Raw genomic sequence first — 25,419 nt, forward strand, 5'->3', positions numbered from 1 at the left:
TGCATAATAACTGAGCCATTTTGCTGCACAGCAGATATTAACACAACACTGTGAGTCAATTATCCTTGAATAAGGTAAAAAAAATCAAGTACTATGGCATGAGCATATACACTCACAAACTCATAGGAATGCATGTGTGTGTTAATGTAACCTATTCTCTAATAATGGTGAGTTCATATCTGAAGGACCTTCATCAGGAATGAACACTTTAGCAAGTAATCGACTCCAATCACAAGTTCTCACTTCAGAAAAGGCAACTTTGGGGCTTCAGGTATATCCCCCTCTGACCAACCACAGCCTCTACCCACTAGCGTAACAGTTGTCAGCAATAATTTTCTTCACTGGTAAAATGAGGGATGGCCCCTGCATGAACAGAACGTGCTGAGCCCAGCATTAAACACCCTTCAACATGGTGTCCTGGCTCTTGGATTCTGAATCCTCCGTGTTCGGCCTCTTGCTGAAGGTTTCACTGTCGCACCATGGTTAGGATTAGCTGATCCTGCCACTATGATATCATTGCATCTGTTTTCAGGAAACTTTCATGCAAAGTGGTGTCAGACAAGACAGCTGGTATTTCACCGAGTTTACAGAACAACTCGAGAAGCTGTTTAGGGAACTGCTTGATAACAAATGCTTGTGTGTGGGGCAGGATCTGGCTGAGTCTTGTTTTCACCGTGTCTTCTGATGAACAGAAGTTCTTGAACTTCATGGAGTCCGATAAATCAATCTTTTTATACTTGGAACTTTTTTGTATCTTTAGAAGTCCCTCAATACCTTGAGATTATGAGGAATTTTCCTATTTTTATTTTCTAAAATCTTAGATAATTGCCTCTTACATTTAAGTCTTTAATGTACTTGGAAACGATTATATGTGTAGTGTGAGGCAGGAGTTATCCTTTTTGTTTGTTTCCAATACGGACATCCATGTACTGAGGAATCCTGCCTTTCCTCAGTGATCTACAAAGCTGCTTGTGTTAGTATCAAAGTGTCCAAATATACATGGATCTGTTTTGGGGTTCTCTATTCTGTTGCGATGGTTAGTCTATCCTTGTGCTGACAGCATATTGTGTTAATCACAGAAACTTTATAACAGGTCTAATAGAGCAGCAAGTTACTTTCCAGCTGGTAGTTAGTTTTAGGGACATCTACAGCCCTCTTCTATCTTCATCTATTGGAAACTGCCCATTTTCTACCAAAATAATGTTAAAACAGAGACAGATCAAATTGGCTTAAGTCAGCTCACAACGATGTCAAAAACAGAGCCCAAATGTTACATAAAGGTCTATGCAGTCTCTAAAAGACTTCACAGGCCTTGTGATAAAAGGCATAAGGTTTCATCTCCTTCCAGGAGCACAGTGTCCTTGAAGCCAAGTTCAGGGAATCTGGCTAACCAAACCCCCCAGATATCTGCTCCCTTTCTTATGCTGCATTAATAGGTCGGGCGGTAACTTCTACGTGGCTCATATAACATAAGCAGTTTCTCCTCTATGGTTAATCCAGGTCAGTTCGTGATCTCTGGACTGCTCCAAGCAGAGCAGATGCAGGCAGCTGCCCCTGTCCGTTACTCCTCCAGGATTTTATACTTCCTCTTCTAAATCAAGTGTCCAGGGGTTCAGGGAACCCCAGGTGTGAGAGGAAGTTGTGACTCTGGAGAGAAATTGGGTGGGCTGGGGAAGAAGCAGGAGAATACATACGGAGAGAGAATACTTTCTGGGTACCAGGGAGAACTTGCCAGTTGGCTAAGATGACTCCAGAGTACGAAATTTCTGCCAGCAGGGCCTGGACAAAGGAATTTTAGGCTCTAGAGATTTGGAAAAGGACAAAGAGAGGAAGATCTGAATTTTCCTCTGAGATCTGGGAGGCAGAAGTGGTTTCTTTGTGCCTGAGAGACTGGCCCTGCCCCTCATCCCCATCCCTTTTAAAGGCATCCTTAGGAGAGGGAACAGTCTATTTTTATGAAACATGTGCTTGACTATTTCGGCCTCTTGAATTTGTACTTTCTTGTTGTTGTTGTTCAGTTGCTCAGTTGTGTCCAACTCTTTGTGACCCCATGGACTGCAGCACGCCAGGCCTCCCTGTCCTTCACCATCTCCCTGAGCTTGCTCAAACTCATGTCCATTGAGTCAGTGATGCCATTCAACTGTCTCATCCTCTGTTGTCCCCTTCTCCTCCTGCCCTCAATCTTTCCCAGCACCAGGATATTTTCCAATGAGCCAGCTCTTCGCATCAGGTGGCCAAGTACTTTCTTAGAGAGGCGATAAGTGGTATGTGAGTGCTGAGTCTTAAAAGGCTCAGGTTTAACTCTCAAAGCCTCCAACACTGTTACTGCAAGTGACTTTACTGGGTCTCCATTTTCTCATTAGCACAAAGGGAAAAAGAAAACCTCCTCCTCAAAGTTACTGGAGGGACAAAACAAGGTCATGTCTGATAAAGAGCAGATGCCCAATCAGAAGTGATTTTCTGCTCTTTCGTGACACCTCCTGCCAAGAGAGGGGGCATCTGTCCCCACACTGTCCCCCTTCAAATTTTTCAATAGACTTACTGAAGTAAAATTTATGCACCATAAAACTCACCCATTATAAGTGTACAATTCAATGATTCAAATTCAAATTATAGAGTTGGGCAATCATCACCACATTCTAGTTTTAGAACTTTTCCATCACCTCAAAAATTCCACCAACCTCATCTGCAGTCAGTCTCCATTTTCACTGCCCCATGGCCCAGGAAACCACTGACCTGCTTTCTCTAAATTTGCCTTTTCTGCACATTTCATGTAAATGGAATCATATAATATGTGGCCTTCTGCATTTGGCTTCTTCTGCATAGAATGTTTCTGAGAGTCATTCATTTTGCAGCACTGATCAGCATTGCACTGTCGAATAATATTCTACTGAACGCCTACTGAACATTTTCTTTATCTGTTCAGCAGATGACAGACATAGAGGTTGCTTCCACTTTGGGGCTATTATGAATTAATGCTATGATGAACAACAGCATCCAAGTCTCTGTGTGGACAGGAGTGTTCGCTTCTCGTGAGTAGACCCCTGAGAGTAGCTGGGTGGTAAATTTCACTTTGGAAGACCTGCCGAAACTGTTTTCCAAAGTAGATTCCCTCATATGTCCCCGGCCACCCGGTGGTTGAAACTGCGTGCTTCCAACACAGGCGGTGTGGGTTTGATCCCTGGCTGGGGAACTAAGATTCCCACTTGCCATGTGATTCAGCCACTTACCTAACAGAATGAGGAGCTCATTGCTCCACATCCTCACCAGCTTTTGGTCTTGTGCGCCTTGTTGATTACAGGCATTTGGGGCGCTGTGTTGACATCTTATGATGCTTTTATTTCATGCTGCCCTAATGACTCATGATGTTGAACAACTTTTCATGTGCTTAATAAGCATCGTATGTCTCCACGGATAAAATTTCTATTCAATCTTTTGTCTATTGTTAAACTGGCTGTCTTAAAAAATATATATATATTTACTTATTTATATATGTATTTAATATTTTTGACCACACTGCACGGCATGAGGAATCTTAGTACCCTGATCAGGGACTGAACCTGTGTCCCCTGCAGTGGAAGCTTGGAGCCCCAACCTCTGGACCACCAAGGAAGCCTTGACCTGGCTGTCTTTTTATTTTGAGGTTGTAAGAGCTCTTCATATAGTCGTAACACAAGTCCCTTCTCAGATATGACTTACAAATATTTTCTCCTATCTGTGGCATGTCTTCTCCTTTCCTTCATGGCATCTTTTGAAGCACAGAAATGTATAAGTTTAATGAGGTCCAGCGTATCACTTCTTTTCTTTTGGTGCTGTATCTATGAACTCCTTGCCTAAACCAAAGTCATGAAGATTCTCTTATATGCTTTCTTCCAGAAGTTGTATAGTTTTAGCTTTTATATCTAGGTCTATGATCCATTTTGACTTAAGCTGGAGCTTTTGACTTGATTTTTTAATCATGGGTGTGAGCTCAGGGTCCAATTTAATTAAAAAAATTTTTTTTTGCATATGAATATCCCATGATCCCATCATTTGTTAAAAGACTACACTACCCTTGTCCATTGAATTTCTTGGTATTTGTGCTGAAAATCAACTGAGTATAAACCTGAAGCATTTACTTACTGACTCAATTCTCTTCCCCTGGTCCATGAGCCTTTCCTTATTGCCTGTACCACCGTCTTGATTCCTGCGGCTTCATAAGAAGTTTGGAAAATGAGCAGCACAATTTCGTTCTTTTTCTTTTTTTTCAAAATTGTTTTGGCTATTCTGAGCCCTTTGTACTTCCCCATATACTTTAGAATCAGCTTGTTCATTTCTACAAAAAAGCCTACTACGACTTTGGCAGAGTTTATACTGACTCTGTAGATCAACTGGGGGAGAACTGCCATTTTAACACTATCGAGTCTTCCAATCCATGAGTATGCAATATCTCTCCGCTAATTTAGTTTCTTTAATTTCTCTCAACAATGTTTTGCAGTTACAGTGTATAAACTTGGTATTTCTTTGTATTAAATTTATTCCTAATTACTTCATTCTTTTTGATGTTATTGTAGGTGGAATTATTTTCTTAATTTCACTTTTGGGATTTTCACTTCTAGTATATAGAAATATAATGGATTTTTAAAATAGTTGTCTTGTAGCCTATAATCTTACTAAGTTCATTTATTAGTTTCTGCAGGATTTTTTTGTGGATCCCTTATGATTTTCTATGAGAACTTCCCTGATGGCTCAGACAGTAAAGCATCTGCCTACAATGTGGGAGACCCGGGTTCAATCCCTGGGTTGGGAAGATCTCCTAGAGAAGGAAATGGGAACCCACTCCCAATATTCTTGCCTGGAAATCCCATGGATGGAGCCTGGTAGGCTACAGTCCATGGGGTCACAAAGAGTTGGACACAACTGAGCGACTTCACTTCACTTATGATTTCCTATAGTAGAAACATGTCATCTGTGAATCAAGGCAGTTTTACTTCTTTCTTCCTTTCATTTGGCCATGCCGCACAGCACGTGGGATCCTAGTTTCCTGATCAGGGATTGAACCTAAGCACTGGAAGTACGGACTTCCTACCACTGGACCACTGGGGAAATCCCTCCTTCTTCCTTTCTAATCTGTATTCCCTGTATTTCTTTTTCTTGCCTGCTTACACCAGCCACAGTCTCCCGGAAAACACAGAACAGAGGTGGAGAGCGCAAACATACTTGCTTTGCTCCTGAGCTTCGGGGGAGAAATAGGTCACCGCTCCGTTGTTAAGGCAGTTTTTGCTGGTCCCACCCTTCTCCAATCAAACTGCTAGTGATTTTGAGTCAGAGAAACAAATACTAAAAATTAGGGAAGCTAAATAAAAGAAAAATAGGCTTCTTTCGCAACCACAACCTCAAATCAAACGAAATAAAAGCAAAAGGCAGACAGGCTCCATGTGGTTGAGAACATTCAAGGGACTGGAAGCCAGCTGCACTGTCCAACAACAGGAGCTGGCTGATAACTTCTAGAACATTCACACACAATGGAATACTATGAAGCCACTAAAAGCACGTTCAAGGAGATTTTTTAACAGCACGGGAAATTCTTATAATGCAAAAGAAAAGAGAAAGAGTGACAAAAATAACACATATGGGATGGTCTCAAAGTCATAATGAAAGGCATACAAAAAGAAAGGAAATATGTAAAAACCTTCACGATTGTTGCCTTTGAATTGAAGGATCATTCTAATTTCTTTACGTTTCTTTCACCTGTACAGATCTTTCACAATGGGCATCCTTTAGTCAGAAAAAGAGAAGGGGGAGAAAAAAAAAACTATCCAAGGGGAAGACAAGAGACAGGAAGTACTGGGATTTCTCAGACTTACCTTGCAGTATTCGTCTATTGGTATCAGGCGCTTGACCGCCACGTCCCGAATGTGGCTTCGTCGGAAGAGAATTTTGCCTGCGGAGGACAAGAGTGCGCACAGTGTTGAGAGGCAGCGGTGACGAGCTCTCAGCAGCTTGGGAGGATGAGGACGTGCCTGCCTCTGGTATGGATGTGTGCGCGTGCACTCGGTCATGCCTGGCTCTTTGGGGCCTCATGGACGGTAGCCCGTCAGGCTCCCCTGTCCATGGATTTTCTAGCCAAGAATACTGGAGTGGGTTGCCATTTCCTACTCCAGGGGATCTTCCCGACCTAGGGATTGAACCCTTGTCTCTTGGGTCTCCTGCACTGGGCAGGTAGATTCTTTACCACTGCACTATCTGGGAAGTGGTCCCTAAATTCCTGGCTGCCATCAAAACCCGCTGCTGCTCATCCACAGGGTTTGGATGACCCCATGCCTGGTCCCCCAAAACCCTGTTCACAGCTCTAGTACAAGGGTCTGACGGAGTGGGACTTAGTGGTTAAGTTTTGGTGAGATAAGGGAGACTGGAAGCAAGGAAGACCTGATGATCAGAGGTCCGCTGTCTAAATATAACATTCTCAGACCGTGTGAGCGGTTCAGTGAACACTCAGATGTGCCCTCAGCCAACAGCTCAGCCTCCTTCCCTCCTCTTCCTTTGTATATTTCCTGCTCTCACCTGACGTTTCCCCGGTGTGCTCTGCTCTCTCGTAGTTCTGCGCCTTTCCCTCTTCCTGGAATACCTTCCCCGTCCAACCTCGCCACTATCCCTGCTGGGAAACTCTTACCCACTTCAAATGGGTCATGAGTTCCTGTGTCTTTCAGAACAGACTTGTGGTTCCTGTGTCTTTCAGAACAGACTTGTGGTTGCCAAGGGGTGGGGGTGGATTGGGAGTTTGCTAACTAATACATAAAGGATGGATAAACAACAAGGTCCTACTGCATAGCACAGGGAACTATAGTCAATGTCCTATGATAAACTATAACGGAAAAGAATGTGAAAAAACATATATATGTAGAACTGAGTCACTCTCTGTATAGCAGAAATTAACACATTTTAAATCAGCCACACTTCAATAAAAAAGAAAAAAGAGTTCCTGTCTCTCTCTAATTGCACACATCACACTGATGATCTGCGTGTTCTTCTCCCTTCCTACTAGTCATGGGGCTCTGCCCAAATAGGGATTGCCTGGGGTTAGTCAATTCTGTGCCCCTGCCACATGGCACTCACGTCTGATCAGTGTACGAAGGTGGACTCTACCTGCCAGGACGACAAATCCCTCCCATCCCTTCCCCAGTCAGTGTGGTAGCAGAGCTTCCATGCCTCCCCTCCACCTGCCAGGATGACAAATCCCTCCCATCCCTTCCCCAGTCAGTGTGGTAGGAGAGGCTCCATGCCTCCCCCCCGCCTGCCAGGATGACAAATCCCTCCCATCCCTTCCCCAGTCAGTATGGTAGCAGAGGTTCTATGCCTTCCCCCCGCCTGCCAGGACGACAAATCCCTCCCATCCCTTCCCCGGTCAGTGTGGTAGCAGAGCTTCCATGCCTCCCCCCCCGGCCTGCCAGGACGACAAATCCCTCCCATCCCTTCCCCAGTCAGTGTGGTAGGAGAGGCTCCATGCCTCCTTCCCCACCGAACACTAACAGAAGGTCCACTTACTACGTGCTTGGTGACATCTGAGTGCTGGGGTGTGACACCAGAGCCTCCAATGTGACACAGAGGCAGAGGATGTGGGTCATGGGCAAAGGTAAGTATATAAATGGTGCCACCAAGGGTCTTGGGAAATATCCAAGAGGCTGAAATGTTACAGGTGAGGTTTGTTTCACGCAAATCAGTGGGTTCCCTCTGATTTGCCGCTTCTCACGGGGAGGTGGTGGCAAGGCTCATACACTGAAGATCCAGACAGTGTGCCCACGCCACACAGCCAGTGGGCAGGCAAAATCAGAAATCAGACAGCAAGGAGGGCCAAAGAGGGGGAGAAGGGGACAAGCTCCCACGCCATGCCTATGCAGGGCGACCAGGGGGTCTCCAGGGCTCAAAGAGGACAGCACGGGCAGGCCACAGTCCTCCAGACAGCAGAGCGCGGAGACCTACTGGGAACTTCACCTACTTCTCGTCCGAGGAGGCGGGTCATGGAGACAAATTTGGGTCACGAAGCTGGCAGGGTGAGGAGAGACAGCACTGGAGGGACTGCCGTCTGCCTGGGTCACGCTTGGGTGAGCAGGGACAAGACGGCAGGAAAGGTCCATGAAGAATTTCGTCATGGGACAGGATCAGAAGGGATAACGGAAAACAGCCTCTTGACTTTTGAAGATTTGCAATCTAAGGTGGTCAGGAGATTTGCACCCAAAGAAGCCACATGCTTAAGGCCACATGTAAAAGAATCGGACAACTTGCTCTTGGGCAAAAGGGCACAATCGGGAAATTAGGTAGATATGATCGACCTAATAGTCATCCTTTCTTTGTTCATTTCCATCAATTAAAAAAAACCCACAAGGAGATGAAATTCCTTAATAACGAAGATTTCCTTTCTTTATAGTGGTGATGGGCTCAATTCTGACGAATCAGTCAAATTTCTGATATACCACACCTGTTAGAAGGGAGAAAAAATCTAGAGGAAAATGCGTCACAGTTCAAAGTGCTCGTCTCTGAGGGTGGAAGACAAAGCCTTGTGTTCTTCTTTACACTTTCCCCAAAGTCCCTACCCTAAACACTGATTATTTCTGGAATCAAAATGTTCATGTCACTTAAAACGAAGAAAGGAAATTATGCAGGGAAATGAGAAGGGGTTTTCAACCTGGCCTCCCTAGAGCTGACGGCATTCCCTCATTTACTCCCGAGGTGCAGGCTCTGCGTGAGCCCCATGTGTGCAGGGTGCTGGGGGCCTGCCTTCTCGACACTTGACAGTCGATGTTTCCCAATAGGGGAACAGGGCCCCTGCCCTGCAGGAGGCTTGCACCCTTGGCCTCCAATCCAGAGAAGGCCGCTGGCCTTCCTGTTTCCATCCCAGCCCTAGTCACTGTGATAATCAAATTACTGCCCTCACGGGTAGGACCACCTGAAGATCAGGATTTCTAGGAGAGGCCTAAGCTTTTTTTTTTTTTTTAAAAAAGCGTGCCTGTAAAGAGAAATCCCACAGGGCAAACGCTTCCTGCCTCTAATCCATTTCTCAAAATGGGAGGAGGAGTCCCTATCAAAAACATGTTGCTCTTGGTTTGGTATAATTTCCCCTTCTATAAAATGAGAGGAAGCGGGCAGAGTGGGGTGTACAGGCTGACTGAGAAGGCTGTGACTTACAGCGGGCGTGGTGCAAGCTCTGGCTCGCGGGCACAGCACAGGCCACCCCGGAGCCACCACCCCCAAGAGAATCTGCCTGAGGCCTGCCTGCAGGGGCTGGGAGAGGACAGAGAACTCAGGCCTTAGTGGGACCAGTCTCTGGGCTCCTGTCAGGGGCCCTGCCCAACACAGGGGGCAGGAAGCCCCAGGGCAGGATTAGCACGTGCCGGGGAGACACACAGAGGCTCTGGGGTGACAAGCAACGCCCCCCCGGGCCAATCCCAGGGGGTCCTCTTCCTTCCTGCGCTGCCTTGGAAAATGCATTTACCTGCTGGAGCCTCAGTCTCTTCATCTGCAAAGAGGGAGAACTGCCTCTATGTCTTAGTAATCTCCAAGACGCCCTTGCTAGGTGCTTAAAAAAGGGCAATTACTTGGGAAAAAAAGAAAAGGTTACAGGATACTGCCTGACAGTCCACTAGGAAGGGCACATGTCTTTCCTGCAACTCCCAACTTGGTTTCTTAAGACCTGTCACCGACAGGCTCCCTTATCATTTATCCCCAGCAGAGCTGGACTGCCGCTCAGGCTCGGGGGCAGAACTGCGTGGCCAGCACCCCCTTGGCTGGTGCCTCTGGGCGAAACGCTGGTGGGGCCGCACCCCCGGCCTGAGCCTGCGTCCACGTGTTTCTGTGCGAGTTGTGGGGAAGGAAGGCAAGCGAGCCTGCACCCAGCCCTCCCAGGCAGGCCAGCCTTGCTGGAATGGAAAGGGTCCTCAGAGGAGAGACAAGCCTTTGGTGGGAACGAGCAAGCTTTTGTTTTCCATAGTGGAGAAAGGCCAAACTGTAATTCTTATTTTTCAAGCCACATCCTCTGCCAAGTTGGCTTTCCTCAGCTCTTGCTGGGATGGAAAATTGCACAGGCCTGTTCTCCCCTCCCCTCCCCCGCCTTTGTGCTAACAAGAAACTTGCTTTTGTTCTGCTGACGTGGCAGTCTTGGCAGAAAACTGACCCCTCGGAGTGGGGGACCACCCGTCCCTGTCCTTGGCCTCGGCCTCGAGGAAAAGCTAAGAGGTGGGCTGGTAAAGGATGCTCCAGGGGTCCTGGGGCCCAGCGGGACCTCTTCAAACTGCAAGTGGGTCTCCTGAGCAGGGACAATGGAGCGGAGTCCCTGAGAACGGCATTTCCATGCACTCGTGGGTGGATAAGGATTACGTAACCACGAAAGCTTTCAGGGGCTGGGGAGAGGGTCGGCTCAAGTTCTTCCCTGTTCTGGGAAGTTTTTCCAGAGCTGGTTTTGCCTTTCATCCAGCAGAGTTCTAACTCACGGCTTTCCTTTCCTGTCTTGAAGAAAAATATACATTCAGAGCCCATTTCAACTTGAATATCCAGATGGATCACTTAAGCAGGATTCCATGATACAAAATACCCAGAAATTCCAAACGAATGTCCCCGACCCTGTTTCTGCCTTTACTGAGAACCTTCTATGTGCCAGGGAGTGAAGCTTATGAAGCAGGGGTCACTGTTCCATTTTACAGATGAGGAAACTGGGGCTCAGTGGTGGAAGATGTTGTCTGCTGGAGGTCACAGGACTTGGTCCACTGGACTCCAAAGCACGTGTTTGGGTGCTGAGATTTGACTCCTGCAGCTGGCACACTGGGTTATCTCCAATAGAGGAAAAAATTCCAGTGTTCTTTCCCCGTGGAAGAACTAAAAACATTAATTTTCTTAGGTAAACAATGTTCCCAGTAAATGGGGGCCTGGCACATACATCTACCCTGTCTCTAAACTCACTCAACAATGACAATATTTGAAAGAACACAATGATACACTGATAGCAGGATCTTGGAATGGGAGAGGGGAGAATGAGCTCCTGGGTGACTCAGAGTCTCCCCATCTTGGTGCTTGGCCCCCCTGTCCCCTCAAAATGAAAAAGACTGAAGGGCCAGGAAAGTGAAGTCACTCAGTCATGTCTGACTCTTTGCGACCCCATGGATTGTAGCCTACCAGGCTCCTCCATCCATGGGATTTTCCAGGCAAGAGTACTGGAGTGGGTTGCCATTTCCTTCTCCAGGAGATCTTCCTGACCCAGGGATTGAATCTGGGTCTCCCGCATTGTAGGGAGACGCTTTACCATCTGAGCTACCGGGGAAGACTAAGGGCCAGTCTAGCTCCAAATATCTGTGATTTAGGGTGATTGTCAATTTGCTGATCATCTGTACAGAAAGGAAGTAGTACGTGCTTACTTGTTGCTAGCTACACACCAGGCACTTACCTAATCCTCACAACAACTTTATCATTTACGTACCATTATGATCTCTGACGTGCAAGTGTAGAAATGAAACTGTGTGTGCTTAAGTAACTTACCCAAGAGAAGAGAGTGGATGATTAGGGACACTGGGATTTGAGCCTGCAGTGTGTGACTTTCAGGCATAAATTTTAGAGCCTGCCACCCTTGTGTCTGAATCCCAGCTCTGCCATTTGTGCAAGAGATCATAATTTCTCTCAGTCTTCATTTCCTCATCTGTGAAATGGGCATAGTAATGTCTGCCCTGCTGGGTTGTTCTAAGGACTAAACGAGCTAACAAAAGCACTTAGCCCAGTGACTGGCCTGCAGCAGACATCTAATGGTAGCTGTTATTATTGGAAGCTGTAACACTGGCTTGGGTAGCTCATTTTTATGAGTCGAAGCCCTGATGCTATTTCTTTGGTAAAAAAAATTTGTGGGGGTGGGGTGGGGATGTACTGAGAGCAGGAACCAGTGATGGCTGCATTAAGCCTGGCCCTTAAAAGGTGCTTGATAGCTGTGGTAGGCAGGCAGGCAGGCAGACAGAATTTCCTAAATGGCTCCCAAAGATCTCTCTTCTCAATCTCAGCACCTGTCAACAGAGTGGGATCTCCCTCCTAGGATCATGTTACATGATATGCCTCAGTTCACTTCAAGAGAAGGAGATTATCCTGGATTAGCCAAGTGGGTACAAGGTAATCCCATGAGGCTTTAAACGCAGACAACTTTCCCCATTGGTGGCAGGTGGGGGAAGTCAGAGAGATTCCAAGCTCAGGAGAGATTCCATGCCCTGTTGCCAGCCTGAAGGTGGATGAGGAATACAGGCAGCGTCTGGAAGCCGAGTTCCCAGTGGACAGCCAGGAAGGAAACAGGCATCTAGGTTCTACAGCTGCAAGGAACCGAGTTCTGCCAACAACCTAAATGAGGCCGGGAGGGATTCTTCCCTAAATCCTCCAGGTAACTGGCCAGCCCAGTCAAGACCCTGACTTTGGTCTTTTAAAACGCTGAACAGAGAAGCAGGCTAAGCCTGCCTGGACTTCAGACCAGCAGAGCTGTGAGGTAATAAATGGGTGTCATTTTAAGCTGCTAAATGGGTAGTAATTTGTTATGCACAACAGAAAACAAATATTTTAACAGAAGCTGTTAAAATAGATGCCATTCACTACACAGACTACATGAGCTCGAAATATTCCTTTAATTTTATTATTAATTTATTTTAGGAGGCCTTGCCACATGGCATGTGGAATCTTAGTTCCCCAACCAGGGAATGAACCCGTGCCTCCTGCGGTGGAAGCATAGAGTCTTAATCGCTGGACAGCCAGGGAAGTCCCTACTCCCAGAGATGGGAGAAACTGAAGATCCCAGAGGCAAATGTCTTGCCTAAGGTCACACAGCTAGTAAATGGCGTAGCAGCTAACTCCAAAGCCAAAATTCTTAAGCAATGAGTTCTACAAAAGACCAAGGTCTGGTCACTGGGACAGTGGACAGGGACAAAGAGGGGAGCGATCCAAGAGCTGTATGAGAGCCTAGAGGCCCCATCTGAGGGCACACGCCTCACTCACCGGGGAGAAAGGGAATGATCCGCTGTTTGGGGTCCTTCTGTCCTCCTTCCATGGGAAATTTGTCCAACATCTGCATCTAAATGGGAAGAATAACAAAATGAAAGCCTTTATATGATAAAAGCATCTCTGACAGTTTATGTTAACTACGTGATTTGATAGAGAAAAGCTCACTTTGTTCAGTGTTCCAGAAACCCAAACTAGCGGAAGACAAAGTCAACCAGACCTAGGATCTCCATACAAACAATTCTCTAGATCCGCAGCTGGCAGCCCGGTGCAGGCTCAGGGCTGGAAGAGACCAATCTCAGTTTTCCTGCGGGCTCCAGTCACAGGACCTGAAGCGTGAACACCACCCACTAGAGCCCCCAGAATTCCACGGATGGCAGGTCATTGTTTCCTAAGAACTGCTGGGTGGTGCTCAAACCGTGGAGACTCAGTTAATCTGGTTAGGTCTCCACCTGTGAGGTCATGACACACTCCTGCCGCAGAAGACTTGCCCTGCCTGGCTCAGCTTCGTTCCTAGCTCTGAGTCAGGCATGTGGGGTGCAGCAATGAGGCGACTCAGAGTCTAGGGAGACACTGAAAAGTAAATTGATCCTTGACGGGTGGTGTAGGAAGCACCTTGAGCAGTAGCACAGGCTGCTGTGGGCACAGAGGAAGAAGAGGGATGGAACACCCCAAACAAAAACCTTTCATGTCTTCTGATAACAGCAAATGCATCTCTGACATCTTAAGGAATCAATGGCAAGTATCTGGTCGGATATACAAAATCATCAGGATCTGTTATTTGTGAACTGGGGAAGTGACTATCTTGTGCCTCATCCTTAGTGGACCATAGGTACCCACTGCCAGCGTTGCTTTACAGATTAAAGCTGGGATGTGGTGGTCATTAACGCTGTCGCCAGATTTCCAGTTCTTCCTTTCAGCACGTGGTAGATTCCTACCTCCCCACCCCTTTGAAATAAGATGCGGCAAATTCAGGGTGAGCAGAAGGGACACGGCTCGCTTCGGGGTGGAAGAGCTAGGAGTGGTACTTCACTCATCACTCTCCGGTTCTGCCTGCCACGTGACCACCATGCTCCAGAGAGTGGCTTTTCTGTCAGCAAGGGACCTGGAGCGAGGGCCCAGAGCCCCCAACAACCTCTATGGACAATCTTTATTTCCCAAGCGAGAAGTAAACCCCGTGTACAGTGCGGCTGTCGGTCACAGCATCGCACTTTTTAAAAAAAATCGGATGTAACTGCTTTTATGATGTGCCAGTTTCTGTTGTACAATGAGGTGAGTCAGCTCTAAGTATGCCTATAGCCCTCCCCACCCCTCTAGGCTCACGCAGCAGCGAGTCGCGCTCCCGCTGCCGCGCAGCCGCTCCTCGCCGCCTTCACGCGCGGCAGTGTGGACACGTGGGCACCGCCCCGCCCCCTCCGCCCACCCGCGTGTCCACCTGCCTCTGCTTTCACAGCAGAGTCTTAAGCCAGTCTCATTAGTATGCAGGCCCAGGATCCAAGGAGAAGAAAACGGAGTCCTGAGCCTCCCACAGAGGTGGCCGGAGGTGAGAGACCTGCCCATCATTTTACCTCAAGGAGAAAGCCACCCTGGACCTTACGGTGCATCCCTCTGGGTGAGGAAAAAAGGGAACTCTTGTGCGCTGCTGGTGGGAATGTAAATTGGTGTGGCCACGATGGAAAACGGTCTGGAGGTTCCGCAAGAAACTAAAAACAGAACTACCATATGCCCTAGCAATTCCACTCCTGGGCATATATCTGAAAAGAACGGAAACGTTAATTTGAAAAGATACACCCGCCCCAACATTCAGAGCAGCACTATTTACAACAACGAAGACAAGGAACAACCCAAGGGCCCATCAAGAGATGACTGGATTAGGACGGCGTGGGGTGTGTGTGCATATCCACATCTAACACACACATATACGGTGGAATAGTATTCAGCTGTAAAGAACGAAATTCTGCCATCTGCAGCAACATGGATGCACCTAGAGAATATTACGCTTAGTGAAATAAGTCAAAGACAAACATTATATATTAACAATATCACCTGTATGTGGAATCTAAAAAATAATACAAACAAATGTATATGCAAAACAGAATCAGACTCAGAGACACAGAAAGCAAACTTGTAGTTACCAAGCGAGAAAGGCAAGGAGGGAGGGGCTAACTAGGGGTGCAGACTAACAGACACCCACTACTACATACAACACAGACAAGCAACAAGGACATACCGCACACACGGCACAGAGAGTTACAGCCATTATCGTGAAAAACCACAGTGAAGCATAATCTACAAAAATGCTGAGGCACTACGTTGTACACCGAAAACTAACAGCCCTGTGAGTCATCTACGTGGTGGTGGTTTAGGCGCTCAGCCGTGTCCGACCCTGCGACCCCATGGGCTGTAGCCAGCCAGGCTCCTCTGCCCATGGGATTCTCCAGGCAGGAAAACTGGAGCGGGTTGCCATTTCCTCCTTCAGGGGATCTTCCCAACCCAGGGATCGAACCCGCGTCTCCTGCGCTGCAGGCAGATTCTTTACCGACAGAGCTACTAGGGAAGTTGGTGAATCAACTATACTGTGATTTAAAAAAAGATGTGTGCCTCCGATAGCACAAAATCAGCTTTGAATAGCCTGGGAAAAATAAGCACAGCTGTGGTGCAGGGGGAGGGAGGAGAGGCCTGAAGTGGGAGAGCAGAGAGACATCTATACACGCCAAGCCCAGTTAGATTCTTCAGACACATCCTCTCACAAAATTTGCAGAATACTCCTTCAAGAGATGGTGTCATCATCTAGGGAACTGAAGTCCAGAGTGAAGAAACTGGCCATGGGCCTGCAGCCAGCAAGGGGCAGGGACACAGACAGGGACACACACATGGCTTTCCTGCCATTGTATCACCTGCCTCTGAGATGCTACAGCGGTTAATTAAAAAGGATTGCTCCCCGTATTCAGGAAACAGGGTCATTTAGGAGCACCTTGCCTCCTTAGTACTGTTTAGTGTGACACCCCTGGGTAGGGGGTGGTCACCCTCAACTTGGCTGGCAACCCTGAAGGGCTGCCCATGAGGCTGTGGTTTTATTTGTGATTGCCAACTGGCCCCTACTCTGTGCTATGCTGTGCAGTGATGGGGAACTGTGGCTTACCAGCATCTGGAAGAGACTTGCTGGAAAGGCAGGCTTCCCTTTTTAATCCAAGAGCTTTTCAATGCTGACACATAGTAGGCATGCAATAAAAACTGGCTAAGCCAATGAATGAATGTAAATGAAGTCTGGAAATAGGGGCAGCTTATTTGCGAAGATATTTGCAAAGCATCCCTGATTAATAATATTCACTTTACTAATGCACAAGTGTGTGCACTAGGTCACTTCAGTCGTGTCCGACTCTGTGACCCTGTGAACTGCAGCCCGCCAGGCTCCTCTGTCCCTGCGATTCTCCAGGCAGGAAAACTGGAGTGGGTTGCCATGCCCTTCTCTAGAGGATCTTTCTGACCCTGGGATGAAACCTGAATTTCCTGCGACTCCTACATTGTAGGAGGATTCTTTACCACTGAGCCACTGCATTACTAATAACAAATAATAATTAGTAATGGTTTTAGAAAAGGCAGAGGAACCAGAGATCAAATTGCCAACATCTGCTGGATCATCGAAAAAACAAGAGAGTTCCAGAAAAACATCTATTTCTGCTTTATTGACTATGCCAAAGCCTTTGATTGTGTGGATCACAATAAACTGTGGAAAATTCTTCAAGAGATGGGAATACCAGACCACCTGAACTCTCTCTTGAGAAATCTGTATACAGGTCAGGAAGCAACAGTTAGAACTGGACATGGAACAACAGACTGGTTCCAAATAGGAAAAGGAGTACGTCAAGGCTGTATATTGTCACCCTGCTTATTTAACTTCTATGCAGAGTATATCATGAGAAATGTTGGGCTGGAAGAAGCACAAGCTGGAATCAAGATTGTCGGGAGAAATATCAATAACCTCAGATATGCTGATAACACCACCCTGATGGTAGAAAGTGAAGAGGAACTAAAAAGCCTCTTGATGAAAGTGAAAGAGGAGAGTGAAAAAGTTGGCTTAAAGCTCAACACTCAGAAAACGAAGATCATGGCATCTGGTCCCATCACTTCATGGGAAATAGATGGGGAAACAGTGGAAACAGTGTCAGACTTTAGTTTCTGGGGCTCCAAAATCACTGCAGATGGTGACTGCAGCCATGAAATTAAAAGACGCTTACTCCTTGGAAGAAAAGTTATGACCAACCTAGATAGCATATTCAAAAGCAAAAACATTACTTGGCCAACAAAGGTCTGTCTAGTCAAGGCTATGGTTTTTCCAGTAGTCATGTATGGATGTGAGAGTTGGACTGTGAAGAAAGCTGAGCGCTGAGGAATTAATGCATTTGAACTGTGGTGTTGGAGAAGACTCTTGAGAGTCCCTTGGACTGCAAGGAGATCCAACCAGTCCATCCTAGAGGAGATCAGTCCTGGGTGTTCATTGGAAGGACTGATGCTAAAGGTGAAACTCCAATACTTTGGCCACCTCATGCGAAGAGTTGACTCACTGGAAAAGACTCTGATGCTGGGAGGGATTGGGGCAGGAGGAGAAGGGGACGACAGAGGATGAGATGGCTGGATGGCATCACCAATTTGATGGACATGAGTCTGAGTGAACTCCGGGAGTTGGTGATGGACAGGGAGGCCTGGCGTGCTGTGATTCATGGGGTCGCAAAGAGTTGGACACAACTGAGCGACTGAACTGAACTGAATTGAATGACTATGAACGTTGGTTTGAGAGTTTACAGCTAACAAGCCTTCTCAGACACCTGGATTCATCTGTCCTTCAGAATAATTCTATGAAATCAGCGCACAACCCCCAAGTCACAGATGGAGAAGCTACAGAGCCGAAGGACACAGTGAACTGCTTGAGGTCACACAGCTAAGCGGTGGTGCAGCCAGTTCAGCTATCTTAACCTAAATCCTCTTCTTTTCCCCTAAGACCCCTCTCTTAGGCAGCTTCAGAGTGTCACATGAACATGAGAAATCAGCCTGAGACCAGGCTAAGTTTCATATTCCATGAACAGGTGGAGTATGCTTTCTTTTTAAAAGCAGAGTGATTAATCAAGCTCAGCTGCAGAGTCTTTTGGCACTGTGTAAGTTTTGTCTTTACGCTATCCTTTTTTTCCTGGAAGAGGGCATGGCAGCTCACTCCAGTATCCTGCCCTGGAGAATCCTGTGTACAGAGGAGCCTGGTGGGCTACAGACCATAGGGTCGCACAGAGTCAGACACGACTGAAGCAACTTAGCATGTATGAATCTTCTTTTCTTCTTCTCAGTTTTACTGGTGAAGACAATGTTGGAATACAGGGGAACATTCTCTTAGAAGGTATGTCCTGCTAATCCATCAACCAAACCCCGCCTGTGTGCTCCCGTCAAGGCTTCTGCTGTGCTTTTGTCTGAGTGCGCACCCAGGCTCAGCGGCCCAGCCCACTGCCGCGTTGCCCTGTGGTCTTCACTGCTCGGTCAGGAAGTTATTCATCCTCTGTCCTGACTTGCTTTTACCCACATAAGTGGAGCTCAAAGAGCTGAAGTGTCTCCCCAAGTGGTATTAATTTGAGGCAGGTATTATTAATTTGAAGCAGTAGTCTCGGGTTTAATGTTGCAAAGTCTAACCACAGACATTATCCCTGAGGACCAGACAGCCCTGGGGTTTAATCCCGATGTTTCTTCATGCCAGCTGTGTGTCCCTAGCCAGAGACCTAGCCCAGTGAGTCGGAGTTGCCATTTGCAGACTGACGGATGCAGCCTGCTGGGCAGGGGGTTTTTGTAAATGAATGCTGCGTGTGAGCTGGACATGGGGGCACACCAGGTGCCCAACAAGGAAGGCCCCCTCCTTGCATTCTGCCCACAACGAATGCTATTCTGAGAATCATCTGGGAATAATTATCAGTATTTTATAAGATTGTATTTTTGGGTTAAGCATACATAACATGAAATTGATCGTTTCAACCATTTTAAGTATACAATTAAGTGGCATTGAGTACATTGCTGTGCAACCATCGCCACCCTCCATCTTCAGAGCCTCTTCATCATTCCACACTGAAGCTCTATGTCCCTTAAACACGACCTCCCCATTCCTCTCCTCCAGCCCTTGACAACCACCACTCTACTTTTTATCTCTATACATCTGACTATTCTAGGGACCGCATGTAAATATCTGTCCTTTGTGTCTGGCTTATTTCACTTAGAATAATATCTTCAAGTTTCATCTATATTGTAGTGTGCACTGCAATTTCCTTCCTTCTTAGGTCTGAATAATATTCCACCATGAGGCTGTGTTTTAAGGTTGGCCAAACTCCTCCCACTATCTAGGTCCCCACAGTGGCCAGAGCGGGGCTTTCTAGTAGAATTTTCTACGATGATAGAAATGTTCTGCATCTGCAGTGTCCCTTACAGAAGGCATCGGCCCTGGATTGCTATTAAGCACTTGAAAGGGAGCTCCTGTATTGGAGGTGGAACCTTCACCGGATGGAGGAACTGAACTTTTAATTTTATTCAATTTTAATTAAATTTAAGTAGCTTCACATGACTAGTGGCTACCATATTGGACAGCACAGGGCTGGACTATAATACTCATTCTCCTCTTTTAGTCATATCTAGTTTCATTTCATTTTCTTTATTATCCCATCAGTGGTAACTGCAGTCTGTATGATGGCTATTCGCCAGGAGAGGCGAGCAAAGCCTGGGAGCTATTTGGCTCTAGGTCTCAGTGTGTTGGGGTTCACAGGCCACAAGCTGCTTCTAGCCAGGGAGCTGTCACCCTTGGCCCCACAGGCTTTGAAGCAGACACGGGCAGCATCCCAGACCCTCTGTGGGGACCCCAGGCTGCCTGCAGCAGCAGGACCAGAGGCATGCCAGGCAAGTCTGACTGCAGATGGTGTCCTTGGAGACTGGACGTCCATGCCCCGCCCCTCAGAGAATGAAAGGGAGCGGTGCCGAGAGTGAGGAGGACTGGAAACCCCGGAGGAAAGTGAGTCAGTCTCGGGGGCGGGAAGGGAGAGGGAGCCACGTCAAGCAGCCACATCACAGGGGAACGGGAGAACACTCCATCAGCAGTTTTCAGGACGCAGCTTGTGGTGGAGGGAGAGGAGACGGGCTGTCCAAGGAAAACATCCTGGAGGCTGGCGTGGAGGTCCACACGTGGTTTGTGTTAGCGGCAGACTGGACGTGGAGGGGTGCACTCCCGCACTGGGACAAAGGCCCCCGAGTCCCAGGAGAGCCAGGGCAGGCAGTGTGCAAGGGCCCAGGTGACCGTCACGGGCAGCTGCAGGCTGGTGGGAAGCCATGTGGTTCTCGGGCCAGGACACGCTAAGACCAAAAGCAAATCAGCTCCCAGGCTTTGATCGCCTCTCCTTGCAAACAACTGTCTCACTGCAGTTACCATTGATGGTGCGTTGTTGATTGCCTCTGGGGATTCTGTCCCCTCGACGAGCTTGCTTTGCTCAATGTTGACATGTCCTGGTCTCCACTGGAGCCCGCTGTCCGTCCTGTCTGTCCACGGCCCCACTTCTCTCCTTCTTACAGCCCCTTCTCAGTCAGGGCAGCATGTTCTCAGCCTGACCCCCTTACTGGGCGGCCCTCTGGCCCACCCCCTTCCCCGTCACCTCCTGTCTGGTACATGGTAGGCCCCTGGGATATATCTGTGCAAAGAACGGATGAATAATGGGTGAACCAATGAATGAAGAGCTGGTTAACTGGTTTGGTCAGCCACTGTCGAGAAATGGAGAAATTATTTTCCAGGTGGTGGCAACAGGCCCTGCTTTGGGCCTTAGATGCAATCAACCTATACAATCTTCCCTCTTTCTGTTTTCCAAATAAAGAATTGCAGTTGGCCCTCCATACCCTCGGGTCCCCTACTTGCAGACTCAACCAATGGCAGATCAAAAATATTTGAGGGAAAAAATCTTTCAGAAAGTTCCAGAAAAGCAAAACTTGATTCTACTCCAGTTGGCAACTATTTACATAGTTGCATTTACCTTTAGGTAAAAGCAAAAGCGTTTACCTTTTATTTACATAGCATTTACACTGTGTTAGGTATAAGTAACCTAGAGATGGTTTAAAGCTATATAGGAGAATGTGTGTAGCTTATATGCAAATACATTATTTAATGGGCTTCCCAGGTGGCACTAGTGGTAAAGAGCCCACCAGTTAATGCAGGAGACGCAGGTTTGATCTCTGGCTCAGGAAGATCCCCTGGAGCAGGAAATGACATCTCACTAGAGTGAGTATTCTTGCTTGGAAAATCTCATAGACAGAGGAGCCTGGTGGGCTACAATCCATGGGGACCGCAGAGTCAGACACAACTTAGTGACTGAGTACTCAGGCACACTATTTAACACCAGGGACCTGGGCATCTTTGGATTTTTGTGTCCATTGTGGGGTGAGAGGGAGCGGTCCTGGAATCAATTCTCCCACAGATGCTGTGAGAAGAGAGGTAACTCTTACATGTCCTCAGCTCTACACCATCAATATGGCAACGGTTTTCAGACACAAGGGAACAAATAAGCTGGTGTGTATAACACCCCAATTTCAGAAGATAATGTCTGGGGAAAGAAAGTGTGTCTGAGGAGCCAGCAAAGACAGTATCTGGGTAAAGATGCTTGGTGGAATCCCAGGCCAAGTGTTGGCTACGAGCTCGCCGGGAAGTCTTCCCAGCTGGGCAAGGCCTGCCTGCGGAGAGAGAGGTTCAGCTGTGCCCCTCCTACACCTGCTCCCAGAAAAGACGGGAAGAAACACTCCCTCCCCATGGCTTCCGTGGTGGAGCCTGGGGGCTTCCAGCAGTTCCCAGAGCTCATGAAGTATGTCAGGGGATGTCCTATCTCAACAGAAAGTGGAAACAAACGATGCTTGCCATGCGACATGGGACAGCCTCTCCCGTCTACGGGTCTCAGTTCCCTTCTCTGGGGAGAAACAAAAGGCTCAGACCAAGATGCGGCAGTCTGCCTTCAGCTCTGTGACATGCTACGTTTGGGAAACAGACCCCGCTGAAAGCACCCGTGCCCAGAAGCCGTCCCCGGAGTGCGGAGGGCTCCTGCTTACAGGGCACAAGCGGTCGGTGCTTCTCTCGCCAGCCCCCTGCCTGGCAGGCTGACCAGCTGGCTCGTGCGCCATGGGAATTCTGCGAGATGCCAAGCTAACAGTCCTGCTCTCTCACGCTTCTCCATCTTTGCACACGTGGTGTCCTCTGTGTGGAATGACCTCCCCCACCCTGTCGGTGGGGCAACTCCTTACTCATAGTCAAGACTCTGCTAGGCTGCCACCTCCTCCAGGAAGCAAGTGCTGCCTGAGTTCCCTGGCTGGGACAGAGGACGCAGGGACAGGCAGTATCTGGAGTCTGGCTCAGCAAACCTCCATGAGGGAACCCTTGGTTCCAGGGATGACCACGACCCTCGGCCTTGAGGATGCAATGAACTCCCGGGAAAACTCAGAGGGCAAAGGTCGCAAGGCACACGGTAGAACAGATCCATCACACACTCAGGGTCTGTCTGTGAGGGGCCGTGTCCTGCTCAGAGCAGCCGTCCGCAGGACAGATGCTACCTGAATCTCACAAGGAGGTGCCAAGTGGGCCTTCAAAGAGCAGCTCTCTTCAAAGGGCAGAACTCCATGAGGAGACAGACTCGAAGGCAATCCTGGGCCTCCAGGAGGTGTGGGTACAGCAGTTAGGAGCACAGGGTTCAGACTCAGCCACCCCCAGGGCTGAATCCCACCCACACTACCTTCTAGGCACGTGATTCTTGCCTCTCTGAGCTTCCCTTCCCCCATCTGACTTCATGCGTGTAAGTGAGGACTTAATGTGCACGTGTGTGTGCTCAGTTGCTTCAGTCATGTCCCATGGACTGCAGCCCCCCAGGCTCCTCTGTCCATGGGATTCTCCAGGCAAGAATACTGGAGTGTGTTGCCATGCCCTTCTCCAGGGGATCTTCCCAACTCAGGGTCCAACCTGCCTCTCCCGCATTGCAGGCAGATTCTTTACCACTGAGCCACTGGGGAGGCCCGAGGACTATATGAAATGACGCCTAAGTCAGGCAGCTGGAATGTCTCAGTGAACAGCCCAATACAGTGTCATTACATTGCTCAGTTCGTTCCGTTCAGCCGCTCAGGCGTGTCCGACTCCTTGCAACCTCATGAACCGCAGCACGCCAGGCCTCCCCGTCCATCACCAACTCCCAGAGTCCACCCAAACCCATGTCCATTGAGTTGGTGATGCCATCCAACCATCTCATCCTCTGTTGTCCCCTCCTCCTCCTGCCCCCAATCCCTCCCAGCATCAGAGTCTTTTCCAGTGAGTCAGCTCTTGGCACCAGGTGGCCAAAGTATTGAAGTTTCAGCTTCAACATCAGCCCTTCCAATGAACACCCAGGACTGATCTCCTTTAGGATGGACTGGTTGGATCTCCTTGCAGTCCAAGGGACTCTCGAGAGTCTTCTCCAACACCACAGCTCAAAAATTACATTGCTCAAAAAAAATTACATTGCTCAACCAACCACACCTCCTCAAAGCTCTGCCCTCGGGCTCTCCTGTCCCCACCCAATGCCCTGCTTGGAGGTCAGCTCTCTGTTACACTCTGCGAGATTCTCCAGAGTGGCTCAGATGAGGGCAGAAAGGGAGGTTCAGAGAGGCTGAGGGGCCTGCCCAAGGCCGCACAGCGGGTCAGACAGAGCACTGGGACAGCAAGGCCTTTCCGCTCCAAGCCCAGGGCTCTCCCGCTGACACCCTCACACGAGTCACATGGCCGATGTCAAGCAGCAGCAGCAGGCGTCCCCAGACAGTGACAGGGGGCCATTCTTGCTGGGAACTGTGAGTCTCTTTTCCCACAGAGGAGCCTGAGTCATGCTCCTTCCTTCCACCCCGGAGGCCTCCGTGCAGGCCTTTTCCTCTGCCCGGGTGTCCTGGCCCCACCAGAGGGGGCATCTGCTGTTGCGTCACGCACAGGTTACCCCCTCTTCCCTGGCGGCAAGTCTCTGGCTTCTTCTGGGGCATCTTCTACTCCTCTTTCAGCCAGCATGCATGGATGTGGTGGGATTCCTCCACTTCCTGGGCTGTTCCTGGCCAGACACCCCGGAAGAACCGCTAAGACTTGTGATGAAACCACTGGGGCGTTCTGTTTTTCCCTGAAGTCACTGAGCTGAGTTGTTCGCTAAGCTGGGGGCTATGGCCACCACCATACAGTCAACACCCAGAGCAGGCCGAGAACCAGAAGACGGCAGGTCCTCACTGCGACTGTGGCCCCTAGATCCAGGCAGACCCGAAGCCAAGCGCCCTCAGTCTTCTCAGCTCCATTTAGCTGATCAGCGTTCTTTTTGAATAATCCATACAGACCAGGCTTCTGTCCTCCATAACTGAAACACTTCTGACTAAACCAAGGTCTCACGGCCAGGAAGTGGCAGCGTTTGGGTCAAAGCCCAGGATCTTAACCACTCTATTAAACTGGCATCATCTCCTGCTGTAATCTTCACGCCAGCTCCTAGCAGCAACCCACGCCCATCAATAACCCCAACAGCTGACATTTGCTGAGGGCTTGACAACCCAGAAACTGCTCTCGCACACATCATCACTTTTCTACGAAAAGGAATTGAGATATACTTCACATACCATAAAGTTCACCCTTTTAAAGTGTACAATTCAGTGGTTTTTAGTATATTGACAAGGTTGTGCAACAATCACCATTATCTAATTCCAGAACAATTTCATCACCCCCAAAAGACACCCAGTACCCATTAGCAGGCTCTCCTCCTCTCTCCCTGGCTCCTGGCAACCACTAATCTGCTTTCCATCTCTATGGATTTGCCTCTTCCGGACACACGTCATCACTTTTAACTCCAGAGAAGCCTTGTGAAGCGGTGATTCACGAGGGGCACACAGGGAAGCAGAGAGGATGAGACTGGACTCTGGTGTTGCTGCCCAGCTTCAAATCCAAGCTCTACTGCTTACCGGCTGTGTGACCTTGGGCAGATGCCTGAACCTTTCTGAGCCTGGGTTTCTTCATCGGTATGATTTGATAAGCTTGACATGAGGATTAAACAAGTCATTTCGTCTCGAGGCTGAGGGGGCAACATCCCAGCAATGCCAGCTGTTTCTACTATTGCCACCCCCATGCTACTTGATGAAGAAGTCACCATCGGGCACAGAGGGGTTAAGGGGTGTGCCCATGGCCACACAGCATAGGCGGCTGGGTCCCAAGTCTCCCGACCGAGTCCTCTGCTGTTTCCATTACGCCATACAGGCCGAGCTGCTCCTCCACGAAAGATTGACCGTCCCCTACACTCTGAGCCAAGCTGTGGGAGAAAGCCAAGGCTACTCCCAGCCAGCAGTGGGGGCGGGGTGGGTCATGAAATCACCGACTTCGGGGTGCTGAGGTCCCATGCGGGCGGG

At 48.6% G+C, this 25,419-nt stretch overlaps 1 protein-coding gene across 1 annotated transcript in view; it reads right to left on the reverse strand.

Moving 5' to 3' along the window:
• The window catches only part of SH3PXD2B (SH3 and PX domains 2B), a 122,441-nt gene that overhangs the window by 58,180 nt on the left and 38,842 nt on the right, over positions 1-25,419 (reverse strand). Inside the window, exons 3-4 of the mRNA XM_018065558.1 lie at positions 12,985-13,060; positions 5,847-5,923 (exon numbers count right to left, since the gene is read on the reverse strand). Of these exons, the coding sequence (XP_017921047.1) occupies positions 5,847-5,923; positions 12,985-13,060 (153 nt within the window). The remainder of the gene's footprint in view (positions 1-5,846; positions 5,924-12,984; positions 13,061-25,419) is intronic.

The sequence above is a fragment of the Capra hircus genome, chromosome 20 (assembly GCF_001704415.2).
Source record: "Capra hircus breed San Clemente chromosome 20, ASM170441v1, whole genome shotgun sequence".
Taxonomy (NCBI): Eukaryota; Metazoa; Chordata; class Mammalia; order Artiodactyla; family Bovidae; genus Capra; species Capra hircus.